The 22,336-nt window shown below is 38.0% G+C and overlaps 1 protein-coding gene across 1 annotated transcript; it reads right to left on the bottom strand.

Moving 5' to 3' along the window:
* Nucleotides 1-2,603: 2,603 nt before the first annotated feature.
* On the bottom strand, nucleotides 2,604-15,433 carry LOC108680939 (protein PTCD3 homolog, mitochondrial-like). The gene is given in 11 exon segments (XM_047881260.1): nucleotides 2,604-2,696; nucleotides 3,355-3,491; nucleotides 4,113-4,267; nucleotides 4,270-4,484; nucleotides 4,816-4,950; nucleotides 5,233-5,329; nucleotides 6,180-6,321; nucleotides 8,888-9,017; nucleotides 9,596-9,884; nucleotides 13,048-13,132; nucleotides 15,277-15,433. Coding segments are annotated over 9 exon segments (1,338 nt in total). The 5' UTR covers nucleotides 9,830-9,884; nucleotides 13,048-13,132; nucleotides 15,277-15,433.
* Nucleotides 15,434-22,336: the final 6,903 nt, after the last annotated feature.

The following is a 22,336-nucleotide window of genomic DNA, read 5'->3' as shown; positions in this document are numbered from 1 at the left end:
ATACTATTGTGTGTCTCGGGTTAAAATTAAACAATATTCACAAGCATTCATGAACATCCTGCCAACTATCAGCGAGAGGACGATTGCCGAGCGTAAGCAAGGGAAGCATTATTAATGAGAATATTTAGCAGTGAACAAATTCAAGGACTATGACCAATAGATAAAAAACCTCTCTAGTATCTCACACATCTGCCACTAAGAGACCATTTTCAGAGAAAAAAAAAACAATAGAAATGTTCATTTCAGAGTATTATAATAACATCTGTCTCTTATACACATCTAGATGTGTATAAGAGACAGGTGTTAGACGAGGGCTAAGAGACTGCCGGACAAGAGGGCAATTGGTGTTAGACGAGGGCTAAGAGACTGCCGGACAAGAGGGCAATTGGTGTTAGACGAGGGCTAAGAGACTGCCGGACAAGAGGGCAATGGGTGTTAGACGAGGGCTAAGAGACTGCCGGACAAGAGGGCAATTGGTGTTAGACGAGGGCTAAGAGACTGCCGGACAAGAGGGCAAATGGTGTTAGACGAGGGCTAAGAGACTGCCGGACAAGAGGGCAATGGGTGTTAGACGAGGGCTAAGAGACTGCCGGACAAGAGGACAATTGGTGTTAGACGAGGGCTAAGAGACTGCCTATAACTATAGCCAAGCATCAACTAAAGAGCAGCTCAGATGCCGATCTGCTCAAATATTTGTCACAAGTTATAGTACAGAGGTTAGGTAGAATAATAACCTGACATTTTAACATGTTATAAACATTGAAAACGTGACAGATTTTTATGTTTTATAGTTTATTGTTGCTGCTAATTGATTTTTTTATCCTTACACAGATATTTTTAGCATACTATTGTGTTTATAACCTAACCTATGACCTATGAACGGCTAATCTCTCTGATTTTCAAAGTGATCAAATTGTTGGTGCCCGTATGGCAGGCGCTAGTGTGACAGAAAATTCCCGAATGCTTGACGTGTTTACAGGTACTGTCTCAAAAGCAATGACCGCTTTTGAAAGAAAAGGAAAAACGTCTTCAGCAAAGCACAGGTCTGGCCGAAGGCAAAGTTGTCTGAAAGAGACCGTCGGTACCTAAATCGAATTGTGAGGGACAGTAGAAGGACAACAGCTGTTAAAATTACTGCAGACCCCAATGGACACCAACAGACCTCAATGGACACCAACAGACCTCAATGGACACCTGCAGAAACCAGTTTCCTTAAAGACTGTCCGCGAGAGCTGCACAGATTCTATGGTAGAGCTGCAATTAGAAAACTTTTGGTTTCAAATACAAATGCTTCAAAGCGTTTAGGGTGGTCCAAAAACTTACGGAACCTGTCCATCAAGCAGTGGAAAAATGTGATCTTCTCTGACGAATCATCTTTTACCTTATTTTCAACCTATGGCCGAGTTTACATTTGGAGACAGCCAAAAAAGTCATTTTAATCCCGTTCAAGTTGACAATGCCGGATCTATACAGCGTGAATTGTTGAAAAAATGGCACGAGGAACATTTTAATGAAGTTGAGCATCTCATTTGGCCACCACAATCACCAGGCCTGAATATTATCGAGCATTCATGGTCGATTTTAGAGATGCAAACCAGAAGTTGATTCATCGTCTTTAAAAGAGCTGGAGAGAGTTCAACTAAACAATGGGTTAAAATTCCTTTGGAAACAATTCACAATTTGCAAGAATCGTTACCTTGGAGAATTGATGCTGTAATTGCAGCTAAACGTTGAACTTGACCATACTAAAATATACAATGGGTGCAAAAAGTATCCAACACACAGGAAAAACTTGGTCATTTTGAATCTTAACTTTTACAAAATTGCAATTATCAAGTCAACATTAAATGATATTGCTGTTTTGATATGTATTTCCTATGTACATTTACATTAGAATAGTGTTTTTAGCGCATTTTCTAATTTATGGAAAAAATGCACTATTATGCTCGTCATGTCCGTCTATCTGTCCGTCCGTGACCTCAAGTTTTCGTCAACGAGAAAATGCGCTCTCTGTCATTCACTGCAGTGAGTACTGAGTTATATTTTTTATGTTATTTTGTTGGATGGACTTTAATTAAACAGAGTTTTTCCCTTGCGTCAGATACATTTTGCACCCACTGTATTTTGTGTTATTTTCTCAGGCAGACAACACACGTTATTTTGTCTAGCCCCTGTACTTATGCAAGCGTTGCTTGCAGATGCTGTACAGGACTAAGAAACAATGTTGCACTTGTTACCAATAATTATTAACTGTAGAATTGGAGCTACTTCTTCACGAACACTAAGAATGTAAGCTAAATTCTAACCAATATCTTCCTATAAACAATTATGATAAAAAAACAACAAGTTTCTATAAACGCGACTTGTATGTATAATATTAATAGAAAAAAGTAATGAAAGTACTCACTAATAAATGACTTCTTTAGAGTTGTCGAAATGTGTTCTAGAGTTAGAGTCTAAATTATAACCAATATCTTTATATGAACAATTATAAAAAAATATCAATAGAAAAACGTAATGTAGGTACTCGCTAATAAATGACTTCACTAATATATGACAATTACAAAAAAATGTTAATAGAAAAAAAGTAATGAAAGTACTCACTAATAAATGACTTCTTTAGAGTTGTTGCCCAGCAGCCGCTGGTTCTTGCCGCGCTCGAGCAGCGCATGCAACCTTTGGGCGGCCGCCAGACTCTGCACATAATAACATAATAATAATAATAATAATAATAATAATGATAATAATAGTAATAATAATAATATTAATAATAATAATTAATAAAAAATAATCAGTTGTGAGCTGAGTTTGTAGGCGGTAAATGAATGGCATCAATTAAACTTCATTGTTACAGCACACGTCACCTGTAGCTTGTTACAGCACACGTCACCTGTAGCTTGTTACAGCACACGTCACCTGTAGCTTGTTACAGCACACGTCCCCTGTAGCTTGTTACAGCACACGTCACCTGCTGCTTGTTACAGCAAGTCACCTGTAGCTTGTTACAGCACGTCACCTGTAGCTTGTTACAGCACGTCACCTGCAGCTTGTTACAGCACACGTCACCTGCAGCTTGTTACAGCACGTCACCTGCAGCTTGTTACAGCACACGTCACCTGCAGCTTGTTACAGCACGTCACCTGCAGCTTGTTACATCCCCTGTAGCTTGTTACAGCACACGTCACCTGTAGCTTGTTACAGCACGTCACCTGTAGCTTGTTACAGCACGTCACCTGCAGCTTGTTACATCCCCTGTAGCTTGTTACAGCACACGTCACCTGTAGCTTGTTACAGCACACGCCACCTGTAGCTTGTTACAGCACGTCACCTGCAGCTTGTTACAGCACACGTCACCTGTAGCTTGTTACAGCACACGTCAATGGCCTGTAGGAAGAACATGGTGTCGCGCGGGTCCAGCAGCGGAAGGTCGCCCTCAATTTTCTCTAGCTCCTCCAACACCGAGTAGATGAGGCTACTGCCATTATCGTCACCTGCCACATAATAATGGCTTCATTTTGGGGATAATTTTCTAAAATATCGTCATCTATCACATAATAATGGCTTCATTTTAGGGATAATTTACTAAGCATTTATAATTATTAATTTATAATATAATAATATAATAATTTATAATATAATAATTTCCTCCAACACCGCGTAGACGAGGCTACTGCCATTATCGTCACCTGTCACATGATAATGGCTTCATTTTGGGGATAATTTTCTAAAATATCGTCATCTGCCACATAATAATGGCTTCATTTCATTGAGTTAGGGTCAAATTTCTAAGAGAATACAAATAGGTAATTCTTTTTGCCTAAATTTTAAATGTGCAGTTCATACACTTAGTAATAACAATGAATGAAAATACTCATTTATGAAAGACCGCATTCACAGAAATGCAAATGAAGGTGAGACTAAATCACTCATTCCGAAGCTACGAGAATTGAGGGAGGGCTGACATTGAGAGAACAATACAGATGGCTGACATTGAGAGAACAATACAGATGGCTGACATTGAGAGAACAATACAGATGGCTGACATTAAGAGGACAATACAGATGGCTGACATTAAGAGGACAATACAGATCAGCACGAGGGAAGGTACTGACGCTGACGGTAGTGTATGCTGACGAGGAAGAAGTAGGAGGTGAGAGAAGGCTTACAATACAGATCAGCACGAGGGAAGGTACTGACGCTGACGGTAGTGTATGCTGACGAGGAAGAAGTAGGAGGTGAGAGAAGGCTTACAGTACAGGTCAGCACGAGGGAAGGTACTGACGCTGACGGTAGTGTATGCTGACGAGGAAGAAGTAGGAGGTGAGAGAAGGCTTAATGCCGAGCAGCCTCATCTCCTGCAGCAGCTGCAGGCTGAGTTCCTTGGTCTTCCTGTAGCCTGCCGTCATGCTCAGCACCTGCAGGCTGTTGTCCAGCGTCTGCTGGTTGGGACGCAGCCCCTTGGACGCCATTGTCTTCAGTAGACCCTGGATTACAATAAACCACCTACTTAGCTTCCATATACATCCATTTTATCGTAGGTTAAGCACATTCAAACAGCCATAATGCTTCAGTTATTCATTCATTTAAATTTGAATTCGCTTGACACAAAATTATTTTAGAAGCATTGCCCAGGTAAGTGCAAACTGTACTAACCATTTGACAAGAAATAAGTTTCAAAAATCAGTAGTATAATTGTTTTTACATGCAAAAATTCTAGCAAAATTACCGTATCTTATGTCCCAGCTACACACAAAAAATTAGGTAGGTAAACAGCCTGACAATATTAAGAGAAAAAGCATGACATGAGGCACACACCATGAGGATGTTGACGCGCTCCTCGTATCCGTCGTGCCTGAGGGGGATGGTGAGCAGGAGGCTGTTGAAGGTGGCCGTATCCAGGGGCAGCCCCGCCGTCTGCGCCTCCTGATACCGCGACCAAGCCTCCTCTGACTGGTGGAGGGACATTGAGGTTAATAGTTCATTCAGTGTGCACTCTAATGGCATATATTGTACGTAATAAGGTGATTAGTTGATGTACAACACTTGAAATAAAGGGCTTAGGTGAAATAAAGGGCTTAGGGTGAAATAAAGGGCTTAGGTGAAATAAAGGGCTTAGGTGAAATAAAGGGCTTAGGTGAATCAAAAGAGTGCTAGAGAACTAGGGTTAGAGTGCTGACGTTGTTGTGCTTAGAGAGCAAAAGAGTGCTAGAGAACTAGGGTTAGAGTGCTGACGTTATTGTGCTTAGAGAGCCCCCTGATGAGCGCGCAGTAGGCAGCCGTTGACGGCTCGTCCAGAGACAAGAACAACTCGTCTGCCAAGCCACCGCTTCTGTCAACGTCAATAATCTTAATAAATAATCTGTCAACATCAACGTCAATAATCTCGGTCTTCTCATGTGACACTTTAGAAAAATTCAGTTCCAATTTTTCTTAATAAAATTTACAATTTTTCTTACTACTAAACAATTAAATTCTAAATTCTAACTAAATTCTTACTATTTTTTACAATTTTTCTTACTACCAAACTTTCTTGGAAATTTCCTATATGAGTTCATATGAAAAATTTCCCCCAAGTTAAAATGTGGGTTTTTTACATATTGATGATGGAGATACATTACATGGCAAGTGCAATCTAATAGTAATGTAAGTTCAAAGTATTGAACATTCAAGCAACACAGGCCGCGAAAACAGCAGTCGGGACTTGTATGGCCAACTCTAACAAGATAATTCACAGCGCCATCAATTTCCAAGCCATTAGACAAAAATTTATAGAAAAATAAGGTTTTAAATGCTTGCTCCGTTCTTCAATTATTGTCCATAGAACAACGTGATGAGATATTAAAATGTTTACTCATACGGGAAATTTATGTTTATAAAACAGCACAATACTATTGTGTGTCTCGGGTTAAAATTAAACAATATTCACAAGCATTCATGAACATCCTGCCAACTATCAGCGAGAGGACGATTGCCGAGCGTAAGCAAGGGAAGCATTATTAATGAGAATATTTAGCAGTGAACAAATTCAAGGACTATGACCAATAGATAAAAAACCTCTCTAGTATCTCACACATCTGCCACTAAGAGACCATTTTCAGAGAAAAAAAAAACAATAGAAATGTTCATTTCAGAGTATTATAATAACATAGTATAGATAACAGCTTTTTACACAGGCATACTTCCACGTGTTTATCATGTCTCGTCCAGGCCTGGCAACTTGAGCAAAGCTTCTCTCCTCAACCCAGTCCTCAGCAACGGCCTCCTCTTCGTTGTAGTAACACATGAGCTCCAGCAGCGACTGCTTGGTGGTGGCGCTCAGCTCTGTACGTACGAGGTCACTTGTAATACAAGCAGCGCAATGCTATACGTACGAGGTCACTTGTAATACAAGCAGCGCAATGTTATAGGTACGAGGTCACTTGTAATACAAGCAGCGCAATGTTATAGGTACGAGGTCACTTGTAATACAAGCAGCGCAATGTTATATGTCACGGCTGCCATTAGGTGGTCACATTTTGCCAATTGGGCGGCAGCGCCCCCCATTTGCAAACTATGACACTTTCCTAAAATCTGTCTTTTGCATATGTAATTAGAAGAGTTCTACTACAATGCACCACAACCTGGAGTTATTTTACCAAAAAATAAAATTGATTTTACCACCCGGTCAAAGAAACCCCAGGAGCTGGGGTAACAAAGACCATCACTTTTTTAAAATTGCATCAAAACTATGAGCAGCAGGAGCCAGCAATTTATGGTGAGTAAAGCTAGAGTATAGACCTGTATTTTGCATGTTTCAATTTAAGTTTAACTTATCTAGTAAAAAAATGGCATCGTTTTGAAAAAAAAGTGGTCAAAGTTACCCCATTTTACGGTAGGTACCTATGTTATATATGTACACATGTTCATATATTAACCCTCCCAAATTCTACCAGGGCTGCTTAATAGGCTAGAGCAGCTAAAGTGAATCAGATGAAGGCTCAAAATGCCACTTTTGTTGTGTCTCAAGAGGACTAAGTTGAGAACCCAAAATGCCATTTTAGTGGTGTCTCAAGAGTAGTTAGAGTACTAAGTTTTTATCAAGTTCAGACAGATGCAAGAGCGCGTCACAGTGCTACGTCATAAAGTCATACAAGACATAACTTTTACTGTTCTACACAATCTGTGATAGGTTTGAGCTTGTTGGCAGGTGGCCCAAAGCAATTTGGGTGACAGGGTGGCATTCTAAATGCCTTCTTAACACGATGACTCCAAAGTGGTACATATGGGTACCATGAAATGTATTTCTACCGGACAAAGTGGTGCATAATTCAGGTTGCCTAAAATAAGAAAAATCCAAGAACAAAAAAGGCCAAAAAAGGACAATAACCCAATATATACTAGTTTATTTGTAGGTTCCGCTATACAAATTCCATTTATTTTCTTTTTCCAGTACCTAAAATTTAATGGTATTATTGCAGATTAACTACATCCAAAAAAAAGGGTGTTTTTTTTTTTGAATTATATGTTTTTTGGGGTGTAGATTACGAATCTGAAATCCATTTTTGGCGGTCGGCATCGGAAAACCGATTTTTTTCCGACCCAAAAATCGCGCTAAAAATGCCTAAAATCAACGGGTAAAGCACGCGAATGCCTAAAATCAACGGGTAAATGCCCACTGCAACGGGTAAAGAAGACGAAAATGTTACCCGTTGCACTGCAACGGGTAACATTTTCGTCTTCTTTGTCCATAAATCTGGAGATACATTGCCACATCGAGAGATCACAACCTAACGCCAACTCGCAGGTTGGGTTGGTTCGCCCAGGTTCCTGTCTCTTATACACATCTAGATGTGTATAAGAGACAGGGTCACTTGTAATACAAGCAGCGCAATGTTATAGGTACGAGGTCACTTGTAATACAAGCAGCGCAATGTTATAGGTACGAGGTCACTTGTAATACAAGCAGCGCAATGTTATACGTACAAGGTCACTTGTAATACACGCAGCGCAATGTTATACGTACGAGGTCACTTGTAATACAAGCAGCGCAATGTTATAGGTACGAGGTCACTTGTAATACACGCAGCGTAATGCTATACGTACGAGGTCACTTGTACAAGCAATGTTATGCCACGTCATTAATAAATTGACAAACTTGTATGCAGGAATAAACTCCGAGAAGTGAGCAAAACTTGAGTCAAAATAGCAATGCACTTTTGGCCACGTGCGGGTCACTCTGACCCAGTTCGCCGCCTGGCAGAAGGGTGTATCAGTGCTACGTGCAAAAAGTGTTTCACCATTAGAATAACATGACCCACTCGTTATTTTGAGTGTGCGCTCAGCTAACGTCATAGCGTGGGACTAACATCCTCTTCCATGGTGAATAATTGCAGCAATGGTATCTTCAAGTACTTATATTATTAGTCTGCTTATATCGCAAGTTCACAAGGAATTTAAAAGTAAAGAAAACGCCAAGGAAATAAACCATATCGATATTGAAAAGTGTTTTCAACTAGTTTTCAATATCAATATGGTGAATTTTCGTGGCGTTTTCTTTGCTTTTAAATTCCTTGGTATTTTCAACTATCAAATTCTCAATTCTTCACTAGTTGTAATTTGACAATACATACTTGCAAAAAAAATTCCTATCCAACAGGTATTGAAAGAATGAACAAATTTATAGAGACAAATGCAGCTTCTTTACATCTTTTGATTAGCCCATGAAAGCTTACAACAAATTTTCCATTAACAGCACCAAAAAAGAGCCATGAATATCATGAACAGCTAAAATTTTCACTCATCTCTTATTATTGCAAAAGAAAATGATTCTCAAATGATATATTTGGCAGTCTTTAGTTAATTTCCAATCATAAAACAAAGAGCAACAGGATGAAAAGAAAGTAATTACCTATCCCCTTAGAAGAACACAATCTGTACACAGTCGCTGCGTCCACCACCTTGCAGGACGCAATGAGCTTCTGTAGGATTTCTTCACTCACTTCCGACTCTTCGGAGTATTCTTCAATAGGTAAAAATTTCTGGGGAAAATAATTACGTGGAAACATTCCATGATAAATTGATTAACCTATTGAAACATAAAAATGGCTCTTATCAGCACTGCTGAGCACGTGGCTCTTATCAGCACTGCTGAGCACATGGCTCTTATCAGCACTGCTGAGCATATGGCTCTTATCAGCAAGGCAGGATGTGGCAGTGCCTGGATTTTGATATTCAGACGTGACCTCAACTCTCCTAACCTGCTAGCACTGATGACAGAATTGTAATTTTGGGAAAATGGAAATTTTGACACTTTTTTTGTCCCCATGAAGAAATATAAATGGATAGATGTCAAAGCAAATTAAAGATAAAAATATTTAGTTGGCTCATATACATATTGTACATTGATTAAGCATCCTTCTCTTAACAGCATAATTGTTTTAATTTGCACCACATTCCAGCATATCTGCCATTCTATCAATAGAAATGGTCAAAAATTACATGTTTCACACCCATTGCTCACATCTAAAAAAATAACAGCAGTAGTAAGAAATAACAATCAAATTCACTATTAATTAAAAATCCATAAAGCTAATATCAATTATATTTAGAGTTTTACCTCAACAGCGGGGGCATCTGATGTGTTACTAAGAAAGAGGTGTGGGTGTTGGTCTCTGATCCATGCAGCAGCTTTCCTGCCACTCTCCCGAGCTAGAGCATACACTCTTCGGTCCATGGGCGTGATAGGGATAAGGTACGGGTCGTCATGGTAACGGTAGTGGGGTCCTGTCTTGTCTCTGCTTATTGTGCTGTCAAGAGCCTGAACAAAAGACAGGGATAAGGTACGGGTCATCATGGTAACGGTAGTGAGGTCCTGTCTTGTCTCTGCTTATTGTGCTGTCAAGAGCCTGTACAAAAGATATTTCCCAATGCAAATGCTGTATGTAAACAGTTCAAAGAGATCATTCAAAGTCCTAAATTGCCTATTGATTTTTATTCACAAAACAAGTAACATATTTTGAATATATATTCCACATTGTGATTAACAGAAAAAATCTAAATAGAAACCATATAAATAGGATGACATGACAAACTGCAAATGAATGATCAGAATATCATTTACATAAAATAACCCTCAGAAGCAGAAGCACCTCCCCAGTGCTTGACTGAAAGATAGGTGAGTTGCCACACAGAAGTGACCATTAAACTCACGGCTCCTCAATAAATATCATACAAGCCTGGTCGGAACAACAAATTGTAGGGTTTCATTAACAAGTAATAACTATGAATCTGTTTCAATCTTGCTGGGAATTTGTGATTCAGTTCTGCAGAGAAAATAGATCATTTGTACAGAGTGCCGGCAATATAAGTACTGTGGCAAATCAAGTGGCATTAACATTAGCTTTTTTCAGACAATGGAATAATAAGTTGAATACCTACTCTGCTCTGCCCCATCCTGTGAGAAATTCTTCATTTCTCATCATGAATTTGTACATAGATTCTAGGTTGCCTTCATTTATTCAATTTTTCTGATTTCATTTGTAGAATACTGATATGTAGTTATTCAAAGTCAGCAATTCTGTAGAAGGCCTCAGGAGTCAACAAGAGTCAGAATCACATGGTTCAAACATTTGCTGCAAGTGATAACCAAATTCAAATTCTTTATGCAATTGCAAGTCAAACTGGAATTTAATCATAAATCTCTTAAATGTATCACCTGCTATCGCCATTCATAAACAGTTTAGCAAATTTTTCTGCACCCCAACATTCAAGTGTTCCTTATATTGTTCTTGAAACCTATTTCTTTATTCCTTAGTTTATGAGGATGTCATTTAAATTTTGTTTTGGTCCTTTTGCTCCTTTAAATTCAATTGCTTATTCTGTTGGGAAGTTGGAGTTAGTTTGAGTAGTTAAATTTAAATTTAATGCTTAGATTTAAACACTAGTTCAATCAATCAATTAATTCTTTGCTCTGGTAGTGTAGTGTATTTATACTGTACCTGCAAAGTTCACTATCATTAAACCTTAAGATTAATTCTATTTCTAATTTTCATAAGCAATTAAACCTCTTACCATTCTGTCTATTTTTCCAGTCTAATTTCCCACCCCTTTAACAGATTTCCACTAATTCCCACAATAATTCTTCATTAAAAAAGTCTTCAACTACGGTAGGCAATAAAAACTCAGGGTGGCAGATCATTGATGAATTTATCTTGGTTATCTGTTGTCAATATTTAGATATTTTTTTCAGTGCCAAGTGTGTTTATTCTCAATTTAAATCCATTTCTTCCACAGTATCCAGTTATCCCAATCCAGCAATTGGCCTGCTTATCTTCACTATTTTTTACATAACCCTTTTGTTATCCTGTTTTTCAACAGATCATCTGCTATGGGCCTTCAATTATTGAAGCAATTTGCATTAAATTCAGCAGGAGAATCCGGCAGACAAAACGGATCATTTCAAACGTTTGAAAGACACTTTAATCTTCATCTCACGATAACTCTTCATCTGAACAACCTTGAATGCCCTTCAAAACTTTTTGGTTAAACTTAAAAATAAAAGTTCCCAGAATTGTTTCTTTGCCTTAGCTTCCTCAATTGTGAGAAAAACATCATTGTCCCCCCAATACTGCAACTCTGTTGAGAACTTGTCTAGCAAACTAACAGTTGCTAGTAGCTATATAGATTCTAAAACCCTCAACATGATGCAATGGTTCTAGTTCTTTTTGATTAAAACTAGATCCTAGAACATGTTAGGGATACCAAAGAGTGAATAACAAATTTGTTACTACCATCAAATGGGGTAATAAGGGACGGGCAGCGGCAGGGTAAATCGGGACAGTCACCACACATTTCGTAGAAATGTTTTAGCAGCTAAACAAATCAAAATATTGCAAAACTAAAAATAATGGTGTAAAGTTCAACATTTTTACTATCTACGGTATGTAGTGTGAAGTTAGTTAAGAAATCATACACTTAATATATGTCTGAAAAATTCCTGAAAAAAAGTTTGAAAAGCAATATTTTGGAAAAGAACCTCTGCTAAGGTCTGTAGCAAAGAAAATATTCACTGGATTAAAAAATTTTACTTAACATAAAAGTTGCACACAAGTGATGGCTTGAAAACATGATCGACAAAATTTGCGTCTCTCATTGAAAAAATGGCAGCCATTTCCACAGGATGGTGTAATAAGGGACACCCCTAAAAACGCATTTACAGTTAAACCTCAGTTAGCAAAGGCACCAATTAAAAAAAAATTGATTAACAACATAGAATTTTGATTACATTTACCTCGCTCAGCAAAAAAATTTCTTCTATGATTTATTTCTCCAGACAAATGATGTTACTAAAACATTCCTTCCTGTTTCAGGTATGTTTTTTATGATCTTTTTTATAGTGAATTCACTGAGGTAATTTGATCAAAATAATGTGAAATTACAAGCCATCCTGTAAGCTTACATATACAGAAGAAATGCTACATGGCTGCTGATATGAAGCTTGCAGTGGACAAGGTAGTTGTCAATACTCAATGGCATGTTCATGGATACGGTAATATCACATCAATAATACCGGTATGGTAATGGATGAATATGGTGATATCATATTAATAAATGAAAAACAAGTAAAAATCACAGAAAATATCATTTATTCTACATCTACATCACCTACAATGAAAGAGTAGGACTTCAGAGTACTGTTAGTAATGGATGAGTACACTTTGCATGCTTCAAACTTTCTACAATAAAAGACGAGGCCTTCAGAGTACTGTTAGTAATGGATGAGTACACTTTGCATGCTTCAAACATTTTAAAATTGAGTTTTATTTCAAGTGTCTCTCAGATTACCCCATTCCCACAGGTAATTCAGGATGCTTACATTTTGCGTCTGGCACCTTACATATAGCATATGGATTTTTTTAGAGATGCCATTTGATAGCCCTCACAAAGAGTTTTAAAATGAGGCTAATGAGCCCAAGGACGTTTCTGAAATTTTTCATGGTATGAAGTTATTACCAAAAAATGCTCAAAACCATCCCTTATTACCCCATTTGACAGAATATATATACATACCTTGAGAATATCAGTAGGAGAGCGAGGAATGTGCTCAGGCATCCGGAACTCTGGGCCATTGTCAGATGAACAAGTCAGGAATGCCCTGAAAAGCAATTCACTTGCAGACATTCTAATCTAACTAAAATATTCATTGCACTTGAGCCCTTTTTCTACCAATAATGTCTTAAGAAAGAACTTACATAATTTACAAACATTGAGTTCATTTGATAAATCTTGCTTATCAAACTTATATTTCACTACCACTTAAAAAATTCATGTTACTTATATACAATTTTTTTGGGATGGTATATATACATACCCTCTGGGCTAAATTTATTACCAGACATCATTTTCTTAATTAATTGAAAGAGTGACCATATGTTTCTATAGTTCTGATCCTGGGGCTGGATTATCAAAACTTTGTAACTTTTTGTGCTTACGACAAAAAAAGTTACCTATCTGTTATGTACGTAAGTACACCCTAATTTTGGCCTTATCAAAACTTTCGTATGCAAGACTAGCTAAAAGCGTACCGGTATTATCAAAACCATCTGGCTAACTGACCAATCATAGGCTTGGATTTGCTCTTCCTATAGCTCCAGTAAGCTCCTCTGGACCAGTACGCAGTGCACTTGGACAAAAGCAGGATGTGTGGTGTCAGACACCCATTTGCGGTGCCTGACTACGGTTTATTTGGATAAATGAGTGAGAGGTTATGCAAATAGCAATACACTTATTGTTGTGATCATTAACCAAAATTTCTTGCAATAATTGCAAATAAATGCATTATTCCCATTCAAAATTAGAATAATTTTTTAGAAGGCCAAGAATTTAGAAAATTTTGTGAGCTGGAGTTGCGACTGTCATATTAAGAAATAAATTTGTTTACGGAGAACTAGAAAATGGTTCTTGTAAACCTCAATATAACTTTGAATCAAAAAGGCATTAGGATATTGTTCAAGTGAATGATCATAAAACTCTTAAATATGAATATAAAAATTTGCTTGGAAATTATAGCACAAAAGGCAAGTGACATTTTTATCCCAAAAGCACCGTTTAGCACGATCACATATTATGTGTTGCATCATTGATAAAATTCTATCACAATTCACTGTGTTGCTGCTTGCTAGTAAATCAATAGTTTCCTATTGCTTCAGCAGACACTCTAAACTTGTGCCGAACTCCACTTACAACATCTCCGAGCAGGCGTACAGTTACGTTACGTAGCTTCCCACGCAAATGTTTTGACAATACCACTGCTAGAGTTACGTCATCATATCAGCACTTACGCCACTCATAAGTCAATTTTGCGTACTTACAAAGTTTTGATAATATGGCCCCTGATCCCAGCATTGCTTACTTGTTGCAATGCACAAATATACAATTGCACTCTAACTTGTCTTCACACAATATACACAAATAAATTTTGGACACATGACCAGCACTTATCCAATTCTATGAAAACATATGCCCTACCATTAAGATCATGAATTATGAACATTTTAAGGTGTTACGTTTGATAAATTTTTGCTGAAATGTTTAAATGACTATTGCCCAATACTTTAGAATCGTCCAACAAATCTGTGTCCTTAAAGAAGTTGTATCAACTTGTAACCTAATCTCAAACGCAGCCAGCCTTTCAGCATTCATGCAAAGACAGCTTAACCCTTTAGTGGCAAGCTACCTTGCGAGTGTAAAAAGCTACATTGCAGCCATACCACGTGGCTGAATTTATTCATTGGAAATAACCTGACAGGTGAAAAAAGTCTCCACCTTGGTATGGTCCAGCTGTAAATTAAAGCCAATATTTTTGTCCAATTGGACAAATGGGCTTCAAATATAAAAAATTGCCCATATAACAAGCAACATATAGGTATGTACAGCTAGATGCAAAAGAGTTAAACTGGAAAATGTTGAATGAGTGAACGAGACAGAAGCACTCATGCTCACTGATATTTCTAGTACCTACTTTCTATAGTCTTTGCCTAATTTCTTACATGAAAATTTAAAAAAATGCAAATTTTAGCCCAATATTTATAAAATATCACCCGTGAAACACTAAATTCTTCTCACAATTTTTGGCACAAAAAATCAGTCCTTTATTAATGTAATGATAGTCAATTCCTCAAAAATATTTCAAAGAATCTTATTTTCATTTTGTTCAATTATCATGAATGACATCAATAATAATTTCAATTTGTACAAATCAATAAATTTTTATCAAAAATAATATTAATTCGTGAATACCTGTTGGTGCTAGCTGCTCCTTTTATGTTAACATTCTTCAAAAATGTTTGCCCTACAAGATGACAGCACCGGCCAAGGGCTGATTGAGATGCCATCACTCCAATAAAAATTATACTGATAGATCTGTAAGGAAAAAATTAATAAACAAAGCAGCTGGTGATATTTCCATAGTCACATATCATATGCATACCCATGATTCCACAAAAATGTTTGCTCTCATTAGATTTATGTTGGAGTCAGTTTTGTTTAAAAAATACATTTTTCATATTAGGGGCGTGCAACATAACTTGCATAAGACAACTGGCATTGAGCCATTGACAATAGAGTAGTCTTATTACTAGTCTACGTCAATGTTGTCATTCATGACATGATTTCATCATTCATATTTCATGTTACATGATTCAACTGAAAAAAAATAACCATCAATAATAATAAGTTAGCCACAGCACTTTTGCAGGGCAGCCTTCAAAAGGAATGATACATTTTCTAGACATAACTGAGCCACAAGTTTCTAATGAAGTTGTAAAAGATTCTTAGCTTTCAAGCCTCTGTTATCCATTGAAGTGACCCCAAGCCTCTTTTTTTTACCCCAAGCCACTTTTTGATTTCAAGCCTCTGGTGACCCCATTAAAGTAGTATTCAAGTATACTCATGGTTTATACAAGCAGCTCAGAAAGATGACTAGAATTGAAAAAAGAACCAACACCAAGGGGTAGGGACCACAGACCCATGGCTATAAACTGCAAAAACTGAGGTGCAATTCATCCATGTAACAACACTTCTATTTGCTTCAAGCCACCAACATATGGAACAGCTCCTCTAGTGACATCATTGACACACCAAGTAAGAACAAGTTCAACTGTTCAAGAACAGACTAGATGAAGCTATGGGAAACAGGGTTGGCAATGAGTAAATCAAACTGATTAAATAACACTTTTTTATAAAAAGTCATGATTTTTTTATTTTCTTGATTTTTTTATATATTTCAATATATTGAGTAGTAAGTAGTCTTCAATTTATTTTGAGGTATTATTATTCATGGTTTGATATAAGTGTACTATGACAAATTGGAATATAAACCTGTTGCCTTTAATCTTAGTGTGTATTGTACGTTCCATTGAATTGTATGTTTTTGGTACAGAGGCATCAAGTGTTGCAATACATTGTATATATAACATAGCTAGCAGCTTAGCTAATTCTTATAAGGTTATAAGTACGGTAGTCTTTAACCAACTATTTGACTATTTATTATATATTGATCACATTATACAATTTACATACATGTGTTATCTAGCTTATATAAGGAAGGTTGGTTGAGATTGTATTGACCTTTTAGGCCTTTAGAATTTAGAAAGAATTTCCACTCTAATATGAGTACTGTCAAGTGGGGTGACTTTGGCTAATGGGGGTGACTTTGGCCACCACTACAACAGAAACAAATGGCAGCAAAACAAAATAATAAATGTAGGCCAAAGTGCCTGGGGTGATTTTGGCCTCTGGGGTAACTTTGGCCAATGTTTATTATTTGGTTTTGCTACCATTTGTTTCTGATGTAGTGGTGGCCGAAGTCACCCCCGGTGGCCTAAGTCACCTCACTTGATGGTATTCCAATTAATATATTTAATTTCAATCTTTAAATATGTGAAGTCATAACTAAAAATAAAACAATTACAATTTTAAAACTATATATAAAATAATTAAATGAAGCAAATGGAAATAAAATGTTTGAATTGTGTACATGTTTATTTCAGTGTTAGCTTTTCTCATAACATGTCTTATTTCTAGTCATTTGAGGTTTGTTTGGTTGTCGTTCAGTTTGTTTAGTATTGGTTAATTGGTCCGAATCAAATGAGAACAGTGCAGTCAGTCACTCAGTCACTAGGCACTAGTCAGTGTGTTTAGAGGGTAGAGTCTGGTAGATTTATAGCACAAAAAACTGGTAGATCTATTGAATATAGTGTTGTGCCCTGCGCTATCAGCTACCTATCTGTTATGTGACTTTTCAATGTTTAGAAGATCTGCATTCCTGAAGTTTTGTTATACATTGGAGCCAGTTAAATGGTCAATATTTAGCTTGTTACCTCGCTCCATACAAACTTTACAAAGCTAATGAATAGACTTTTCAATAATTGTTTCCCCAAAAGTCCCAAAGTGGTAAACACCACCTTGGCCATTTTTGAAGGCAATAATTGCCCTATTTAGCCATCCATATACTGTTATTGTTAGTAGGCTCATTGCACATAAAAAAATAATATTTTAAAAAGATAAAAAAGCTGAAAAAAAAAGAAAAAAATCTTTAAAAAATAAAAAATCCTAAATTTTTAATTTTCTTGATTTTCTTAAAAAATTCAAAAACTCACCAACCCTGATGGGAAAGTATATCTTCAGATTTGAAATGCCTAGCACCATACAAACCCAGTAGGGTCTAGTAGCTATTCGAAACAAACAACTGTTTTGAAAAGATCTGGTCAAAGGGCCAGTTCTTACATCACTGTGAGCAAGTCACAAAAAGTACAAAAATTGGTGACAGGCCACACCAGACAGTCCAGCTTAAGTGGAAAAAATATAACTCAGTACTCACTGCAGTGAGTGACAGAGATGGACAGACAGACGGATATGGCAAGCACAATAGTGCATTTTTTCCATAAATGGGGAAAATGCGCTAAAATTATAACCCAGTACGGTACTCACTGCAGTGAGTTACAGAGAGCACATTTTCTTGTCGACAAAAATGTGGTCATGGATGGATGGATGGATGGACAGACAGACAGACGGACGGACATGATGAGCACAATAGCGCCTTTTTTACATAAATGAGAAAATGTGCTAAAAATGCAACATAGAGGATTTGTATGCCTGTTAATGTACTACCCAGGAGGGTTAGGCAACAAAAAATTGCTAATAATTCCACAGGATGTACAAAATAAGACAGAATTCAAATTTAATGCTGCAGAGCAATCTGTGAAACATAGCATGTGAAGTATGAAGCAAAGAAATTGTATCAGCTAAATGCCAGACAGGCAAAAAAGCAATAGGGGCTCATGCAGCTACTGCACCAGGAACAAGGTTCATGCACATGGTATCTGTATAACAAGAATGAAACCAGTTGGAACACAAGTTTGATGTCAGTTATTTCACTTCAATCATTTGTTCCCAGCAATAAATGGTAATTGATTCATCAACAAGGTATTATTTTGTTAGTAAATAGATACCAGTACTTGAGTGTTCTGTCCATAGTGAAATATCTAAAATTTTAGGTGCCATAGTCTGAACTCTGAAGTAATATGAATTATTTTTTTAGAATAATTTTTTTTTGTTCCTGAGTTCACATCAAGTTGGTTGTTGCCATCAATATTGGTGCAAAAATGATGGCACTAATATGAATACGCTTGGCAAGGCAGGGCAGTGTATGGCATTGGGGAGTACAGGTCACAGTGATAGTTGTCCAAGCAGTGTTTGTAGGCATCTAGTGAAGAATGGTGGCTACAGCAGAGTCTGCTGAGGTGCACCCAGTCTGCATGGCTCAGCTGCTGCTCTGTATGGCTGAGGCTGATATCTGGTGATGTGTCATCTATATATATATATATTTTTTTTAATTTGATTTTAAGACTTTGGGTGTGAAACAGTCACACCTCCCAGCCTGAGCACAACTTGATTTTTCTTGAAAACTCCAACTCAACTGCCTCTTCACATCATTTTGAATTTTCCTTCATGCTCTCACAAAGAGGTTTTTGTGTGGAAGAAAATAACAAAGGAATTAGGCACTGATAATTTTCATAGGGTGTTCACCATGCTGCATCTTAGCAGGGATTGTCCCAGGCAATGAATGGTCGCAGTTCTCCTTCTTTGAGGAATATCACCCCCTCCCAGAGCTGTGATGAGGTTCCAAGGAAGTGAAAGGTTCTCCAGATTTGTGCGAAACTCCTTCCTCTGATTGATGTATAGCAAACAGTGCAAAATGAAATGCTCAATTGTGTCTTCTGTGTTGCATGTGGGGCAGATGCTGGAATTGGCCAAATTGAAGCGGGCCAAGTGGGCTTTCACACCAGCATGACCAAGCCGCAGACAAGCCACAGCACATTCAACTGAGCGAGGTAGTGGTCCATAGTCCACATGATTTACTGACTCTCCCAAGCCCAGTCTGAAGGTTCCCCTTCCAGAAGACTGCACTTCCTCTGACCACCAGAGTGACCAAAATTTCAAGAATTTGTTCTTTAACAGACAGAGCCACTCCTCAAAGCACAAACTGGATCTGGCAGAGCGATCATTTGCATGTGCGAGGTTTGCTATTATGTCAGCCACTTCATTCCCACGAATGTTGCTATGACCATGAACCCAACACATCATCACTCTATCGAGCCCGTTGATTTGCATCAGTTTATGAATTTGAGCAATGATTGAGCAATAGGAGCAAACTGACAGTGAAGAAAGAATTTGCAGTGCTGCTCGTGAGTCAGTCAGGATCAGAATTGGCTTATCCTTCAGAGCTTCATCAGTGATGGCAAGCTGCATGGCTTTGAGTATAGCAAATAATTCAGCGCCCAGTATGGTGTGCACTGAATTCAGCAGCCACCCAGTAGCCAGGTTGGTAGATGGCAGGTAAAGACCAGCGGACACTGATCCAGTAGCAGAACGTGATCCATCAGTATAGATCTGCCTATGCTGAGGATAGTTCTGCTTCCAAAAGTCTTGAAAGCCATTCTCAGTGATTTCACGAGGCATCAAATTGGCATCAGGGCTCAGCAGGTCCAGGCAGATGCTGGAAGAAAGATCCACGTGAGGTGGAAAACACAATAGCAGCAAAGTTGGAACACGTTGCAAGGGTGGAAGGTTCAGCATCTGGAAACTTTGACAAGCTGTTGCAATAAATGGAGAGTCCAAAAGAATCTCCTGATCCAGGAATCCCAACATAGATGCCACTTGGTCCCCCACAGGCAAGTACATGCACCCACTTCATGAATAGGAAAAGAAATCTGAGTTTCAAGGGAGGAATGAAGCTTTCAACTTGCAAGGATAAGACAGGTGTGGTACAATGAGCACCCAAAATGTATCTGAGTGCTGAGTTTTGCACAGTCTCTAGTTGCTTTAACAGAGATTTAGAGACATTTCCTAAAATTGTGGAGCCATATTCCATCCTGCTTCGAATGAATGCCACATTCATTCTGCGCAATAGCTGGTGCGAGGCGCCACACTTTACTGAACTTAGCACTCGAAGCACTTGTAACCTTTTGAGACAAGCAATGCAAGTTTGTCTCACATGTTCTTTGAAGTTGAGACGTGGGGAGTCAAGATAAAATCCCAACACTTTCTGATGCACAACATATTGAATATTCCTGTTATTGACTCGAAGTGATACAGCTGGAATGGAACAATGAGACGTGAAGACCTAGTAAGTAAGAACACTTTGCTGGGTTAAGCTTAAACTGCCAGCGAGTGCACCACTCACCAATTTCATCAAGATACCGCTGCATGTAGCATCTTGCCTCAATTAGGGAATGCCCATTCACAAAAAGTGTTATATTGTCAGCATAACCAACAAGCTTCACATGGGGAGAGAGAGGAAGATCATGTAGCATCACATTGAAAAGCGTTGGTGAAAGCACAGCAACTTGTGGACTCCAACTTTTACTGGCTTTGGCTCAGATTTATTAACTCCAACCTGCACCTGCACGGTTCTATTTTAGAAGTAGCTGTACAACCATGCCAGCATCTGATCACCCACTCCAATACTATGCAGTTTAAAAAGCAGTCCATCATGCCAAACACAATCAAAAGCTCCCTCAATATCCAGGTAAACAATCAGACAATACTCGTGGGCAAGTTGAGCTAAAGTAATAGCATTCTTCATTAAGTGTAGAGCATCAATTGTGCTTTTTCCTTTTCGAAAATCAAGGTGGAGCGAAGAGAACACATTTTGGCTTTCCAATGTATGCTGCAGGCGGTGCAAAACCATGCGCTCCATGAGTTTTCCCATGCAAGGAAGGAGAGTGATGGGTCGATACCCTGTCACCTGTTCTGGAACCTTTCCAGGTTTTGGTATAGGCACAACAATTCCAGGTTTCCATGTTTCAGGGACAAATCCGGAGGTCCAGCTTGTGTTAAAAAGAGAGAGCAATTCCTGCTTGCACCATGGTGAAGCTTTTGAAAAGAAAATGTTCATAATCAAGTCATGGTCAGGAGCAGTATTTTTCAGTGCTCGAATAGCATGAGAAAACTCACCAACTGTGAAAGGAACACAGTGATAATTCTTGAGTCTGGATATATCACTTATCACTTCTGAGACTCCTGCTTCAGCAGTTGGAGTGGAAAGACCAGCAGGTAAAAAATGTTCAGAAAATAGTGAGGCTTTGCCTGAGTCATCATCATGAGCAGCATTGACCAGAGGGCAAGATGAGTACCGTAAAATGGGGTAACTAAGACCACTTTTTTTTATAAATGATGCCATTTTTTTACTAGCTAAATTAAACTTGAATTGAAACACGCAAAATACAGGTCTATACTCGTCTCTTATACACATCTAGATGTGTATAAGAGACAGGTATTTGAAGATTCAAATTAAGAAAAGGTCCCCAACAAACATTGAGAATCTTAAGGTGGTGTGCCAAGAAGAATGGTATAAAATACCAGTCAGCATCTGCAAATCATTGGTCGAGACGTATAGAGATAGACTGGTGTCTGTTGAGCTGAATAAAGGGTATTCAACCAAGTATTAAATTAAAATAATGCGGATTTATTGATGAGGCTCTCACTCTCACTGTCTGATTCCTCCACCACCCCACCACCATCAGAAGATGCTTCCTCAACACAAGCCTCTGCTGCTCCAATCACCATACTCATAATGGGGCAGCTAGAAACTTCCATAGATAGGGAAGAGAGGAAATAATAGTCAAAATAAACAAAAATATCAAAAAACCAAACAAAAGGTAAACAGGAAAAAATAATGATAACTCAAAATAAAATTTTGAAACTTTCAAAACTAACTAACTTTAACTGCCCTGTGATAGGAAGCTTGATAGCTTTATTTCGTTTTCAATTAAAACGCATAGAAGCTATTTTTATG

Source organism: Hyalella azteca, unplaced genomic scaffold, assembly GCF_000764305.2.
Source record: "Hyalella azteca isolate HAZT.00-mixed unplaced genomic scaffold, Hazt_2.0.2 contig7447, whole genome shotgun sequence".
NCBI classification, from domain to species: domain Eukaryota; kingdom Metazoa; phylum Arthropoda; class Malacostraca; order Amphipoda; family Hyalellidae; genus Hyalella; species Hyalella azteca.
This window is presented reverse-complemented; position numbering and strand designations above follow the sequence as displayed.